Source organism: Verticillium alfalfae, genomic scaffold (genome assembly GCF_000150825.1).
Source record: "Verticillium alfalfae VaMs.102 supercont1.10 genomic scaffold, whole genome shotgun sequence".
Classification (NCBI taxonomy): Eukaryota; Fungi; Ascomycota; class Sordariomycetes; order Glomerellales; family Plectosphaerellaceae; genus Verticillium; species Verticillium alfalfae.
This window is the reverse complement of record NW_003315029.1, coordinates 689,601-694,477: the sequence shown is the minus strand read 5'-3', so window position 1 is coordinate 694,477 and position 4,877 is coordinate 689,601. Positions and strand designations below refer to the sequence as shown.

General features: G+C 55.0%; 2 protein-coding genes across 2 annotated transcripts in view; both read left to right on the top strand.

Annotated features, from left to right (window-relative positions):
• Positions 1-119: 119 nt before the first annotated feature.
• On the top strand, positions 120-2,747 carry VDBG_07665 (mechanosensitive ion channel family; the record flags this gene model as incomplete). The annotated part of the gene is made up of 1 exon (XM_003002160.1): positions 120-2,747. One exon carries the CDS (start codon positions 120-122, stop codon positions 2,745-2,747), a length of 2,628 nt encoding a protein of 875 aa, XP_003002206.1.
• A 1,635-nt stretch (positions 2,748-4,382) lies between these two features.
• Positions 4,383-4,877, top strand: part of VDBG_07664 (conserved hypothetical protein) — a gene marked incomplete at both ends in the record, with an annotated part of 1,026 nt that continues 531 nt past the window's right edge. The window contains 2 exons of the mRNA XM_003002159.1: positions 4,383-4,431; positions 4,506-4,861. Of these exons, the coding sequence (XP_003002205.1) occupies positions 4,383-4,431; positions 4,506-4,861 (405 nt within the window). The remainder of the gene's footprint in view (positions 4,432-4,505; positions 4,862-4,877) is intronic.

The following is a 4,877-nucleotide window of genomic DNA, read 5'->3' as shown; positions in this document are numbered from 1 at the left end:
TCCGTTGATCATAGCTACGCATTGATCCAAGCCCATCAAGCTCATTAACACCATCCTTGGCAGAACGAATTCATCCCAAAATTGCGATTGATTTGGTCTCCAAGGCCACCTCAGCCACCATGTCGTCGCCAGTCAACCAAAAACACGACGAGTATGATGAGAAACACTCCAACCACACAGCCGAAACGCTCCACGACCCGGCCAATCTCCAGTCTCACATGGATTCGCAAAAGCCCAGTCATGAAAGGCCTCTAATGCCCCTCCATGTGGACTCGCATAACCACCTCGCACCTCCGACGGAAGGACCCTTTTCTCCCAATGGCGGCGGCACCCGCGAGCAAGCAAGCCGTCTCACCGACGACCTTGAGCTTCTCCGTGTCGAGCGCCTCATCTCCAATCAGGAGAACGAGCTGAATCGGTCCCGCTCTCGTAGCCGCCAACACCAGCCCGAGCCTGAGGACCTGTTCGCCGGGAAACCAGTAGAGGACGAGAAGGTCGAGCGCCCGCCTCCCGAAAAGAAGGCTGGCATCTTCGGCTACTGGCTCCTTCGCTGGCTGAAGAAGCTCCCTCGTTGCTTCCGCTACTTTTTCTATCTGCTACCAGGCGCCACGCTTCTGTTGATTCCTATCCTGATCGGATATTTCAGCCCTGGCGACCGGCCTGTTGGCGGTGATGGAGGTGTCGAGTTGATGTGGTTTGGCATCTGGTTAATGATCGTATGGTGCACCATCTGGGGCGCTCGCATGATCACGTCTCTGATGCCACCCACATTTGCTGGCATTGCTACTCTCATGGGCTCCAACAACGGCAAAAAGTGGAAGGACATTGGTCGTGTCCTTGAACTTCACACAGCGCTCTTCATCTGGATGCTCTCGGTTTTGGTCTCCTTCAAGCCCATCAATAACAGCCACCGAGTCCGCCGCACTGGTGACGGTGATGGCTCAGTCGAATGGATCAACACAGTGTACAAGGTCATCATCGCCATATTCGTCCTATCTGCCCTCAACTTTATCGAAAAAATCATCATTCAGTGGATCGCCACATCCTTCCACCAGCGCACCTACGCCAAGCGTATCGAGGACAATAGAAGCGATATTCATCATCTCATTCACCTGTATGACTACGCTAAAGAGAAGATCGCTCACGACGATGCCATTTGGGAAACAACCGGTGAGGCCAGGGAAGGATCTGGAAGCCGCACGCCCATGGCCCAGCTGCACAACAATGTCCGCCAGGTGTTCAATAAGGCTGGTGGCCTCGCGAACCGTGTCGGTAACGATTTCATCGGCCGTAAAACCGATCTCAATCATTCGAAGAAGATTGTCTTCGAGCTGTTGCGTACGTCGTCGTCGGCTCACTCTCTCGCTCGGTTGATCTACCGGTCTTTGCTGAATCCAAACAACGAGACCATCTACGAGGATGACATGCGAATTGCCTTCAAGACGGAGGAGGAAGCTGAACACGCCTTTGGCATTTTCGACAAGGACTTCAACGGCGACATCAGCATGGAAGAGATGGAGTGCGTTTGCAATGAGATTCATCTTGAGCGCAAGGCCATCGCTGCCTCCCTCAAGGATTTGGACTCCGTCATTCAGAAGCTTGACAAGGTCTTTTTCTTCATCATTTTCGTCATCTCCATCATTGTCTTTATCACAATCCTTTCCGGCTCGGCTGCCGCCGGCCTCGCGTCCGCTGGCTCAGCTGTCCTGGGTCTTGCGTGGATGCTTCAGGCTACTGCCCAGGAATTTCTGCAGTCGATCATCTTCGTCTTTGTCAAGCACCCATTCGACGTCGGCGATCGCATCACCGTATACGGTAACACCGGCACGACCCTACAGGGGGATGATTACTACGTCACCGAAATCTCCCTCCTTTACACCGAGTTCAAGAAGATGGAGGGGCACATTGTTCAGGCGCCCAACTCCGTTCTCAACACCCTGTTCATCCTCAACCAGCGCCGCTCCGCCGGTCTCGCAGACCCCGTCGAGCTGCGTCTCGGATTCGGCACCGACCCCCAGCTCATCGAGGATCTCAAGGCTCGCATGACTGACTACTGCCTGGCCAACAAGCGCGATTACAAGCCTAGTGTGCTGACCGAAGTTCGCACCCTGAACGATGTGCAGTCTTTTACCATGAACTTCATCTTCTTCCACAAGTCTAATTTTCAAAACGAACTCTTGCGTCTGCAACGCCACAACAAATTCGTTGCTCAGCTCATGGTTGAGATTCGTGATCTTGGCCTGCAGGGACCTTGGCAGGTGCAGCCCGGTGGCTCCCGCGAGTTCCCCCTGCACTGGGCTGGTGCCGCTCCACCTCCGTCGTACGAAAACTCCGCGGCCAAATCCAGCGGCACGTCTGGCCCCGGGGCAGTATCCGACTCTGCTGCGGCGCCGCCACTGCAGCACTCGACCTCCGTCGCGTCTGGCGCATCCACCGCCTCTCGTCAAACCTATACGCCTGCTATTCGCTCTGTTCCACTGATTGAAGAATCTTTCGTTGATTTCCAGGACGTCTTCGAGAGCCGAAAGGCCGAGCACACCCCCAAGATTTCGCGGCTGCAGAGTATTCGTGAGAACAGCAGCAGCAACTTCCGTGACGGGCGAAGCAGCCAGGATCGTGATGGTAGCCCCGCACGTACCAGCGGCGCCGCGCGACCCAGCCAAGACTCCACGTCGCGACGTCACATTTTCACTGGCCGCGCTCGCAGCAGGAGCACGGCCTCGAAGCCGCCGAACGAAATGGTGTAAAAGATTAGATTTCATCTGTGTTTGGGAGGATATACCACGAGTAGAAGAGGGGGTTCACAATATTTTGTCTGGATGTAAGAGTACGTCAGATACAGGCCGCCGCCTAGGCTGGTGGCTGTGCTGGACGTTAGATAGTGCCGAAATGTAGGCTCCTCATCATGATCATGACTTCGACTTACAGCGAAAAGGAATTTTGTGCAATGGTGGGATAGACGTGGCCCTTTTTATATGTCCAGTTGATGGGCCCAGTGAGCGTCTCATCGGTTCATCTAGGTGACCGACAGGGGCAAATGCATGACTGTGAAGTTACCTGTTCGATAGGATAGCTCTTGTGCTCTGGAATTCTGATCCGTACTGACACGGCACCCTACGCCACAGTCTCATGTACTATGTGCAGTGATTTGAAAACGCCCCGTCAACATGGCAGATGAATGTGGTGCTACATCGTGTTCCTAGTCTTAAACAAGTCACCGTCGGCACCCCCTTTGAGCAATCGCTGGAAGCCAAGGAACCTGACGACCTCGTCCTATAGCCCTTGGTACGTGGCTGACTACAGCCCTGTATGCAGTTGGTGTTTGAAAAGCTACAACTTGAAATAAGGTCATAACCTGTGAAACGGCTTTCAATGAATCCAGTGGGTGTACGCACTTGAGGGTTCTTACACCTCACCATCTATCAGGCTAGATAACTTAACGCAGGTTTCGGAGGCATGATGGAATTGCGCGGAAGAGCCTTCGATCCTTCAAGACCTCTCTTGGCCCAATGGCTGCAGCATTCTTGTCGCGGCTGCAATTCGGAACCGTGCATCGCCTCAACCGGGCGGCCAGCGCCCGCAGTATTGGGACCGATGCACATGAAATTGATCAGACACTCCGCGCAGATGTGCGCATGCTGTGATCAAGCATGGCCCTGATGGCAGACGTCTGAAGTAGTCACCGCCTTGTTGGCAAGTCTTTGTCTCTTGTCGTTGCAATGGACTGAGCTGCTCGGTATGAAAGAGAGTTCGCAGCACAGGGACTGGCGAGCTCGATTTGTCAGCGCAGCAGTTTGTCATCAGCCGCCCACGGGAGGCAGCTGGGTCAGGCCTCCGGGCCGGACTTAGGGGCATTTGTCCTCGCCAGTCCAGCCAAGAATGCGGACCTGGTGTCCGTGGAAAACCAGGACCGCCGGTTGACTTCCTCCGTCTCGCACGCATACATGCCTTTGAAAGAGGGAAGATTGGTCAAGAGATGGTGATGGGAGGTTGTTTCGCATCATCAAGGTTGCCTGAGATCCGAAACCACGCGTTTTTGACGCGAACTTGATGGTGTTTGACTGACCAAGCAAGTGGATCAGCGAGTATTCAGGCAATGGCAGAGTGACACTGCGGGGAACAGCGTGGTGGAGAGGCCTTGCAAGTGGTAGCGCCTCAACCTCATGCAAGCCAGTCCCATCACGACATCGATGATGCGACGCCCGCTTGGGATGGGTCAGGAGGGGTCGGCGAGGGGAGGTTGAGTGTTGATAAATAGCTATCATGTCCCTCGCCGATGCTGATGAAGCCACAATATAACTTGAACTCGATCGTTGAACCCTTCAGTTTATACTCTCATCACAACTACCTGCTCTCCAAACCCAAACAGCCCGCCTGTCACGATGGCTTCAGCCCCCGAGCTCATCCTCTACACCAATCACACCTGCCCTTGTAAGTCAACCAATTGTTTTTTTTCCCTCCTCATTCCTCCTCACGACAACGATCGCGATACTCACGCTCATCAGGGGCGCACCGCGCACACATCGCCCTCGCTGAGCTCGGCCTCCCCTTCAAAGAGGAGATCATCGACCTCAACACCCCGCGCACCGAGGCCTACCTCAAGATCAACCCGCGCGGCCTCGTCCCCGCCCTCTCCTACAACGGCGAGATCATCACCGAATCGGGCATCGTCGCCCAGTTCCTCGCCGACGCCCACCCCTCGCATCTCCTCCCGGCCTCGGACGCCAAGGACGGCGCCCTGCGCCGCGCGCGCATCAACTTTCTTCGTCGACACGTACTTCTCCAAGGTCAACCCGCTGCTGGTTCAGGATTCATCGGCGCCCAGTTCGTAGGAGGAGAAGAACGAGTTTGGCTAAAACAGGTCGAGACTATCCGTC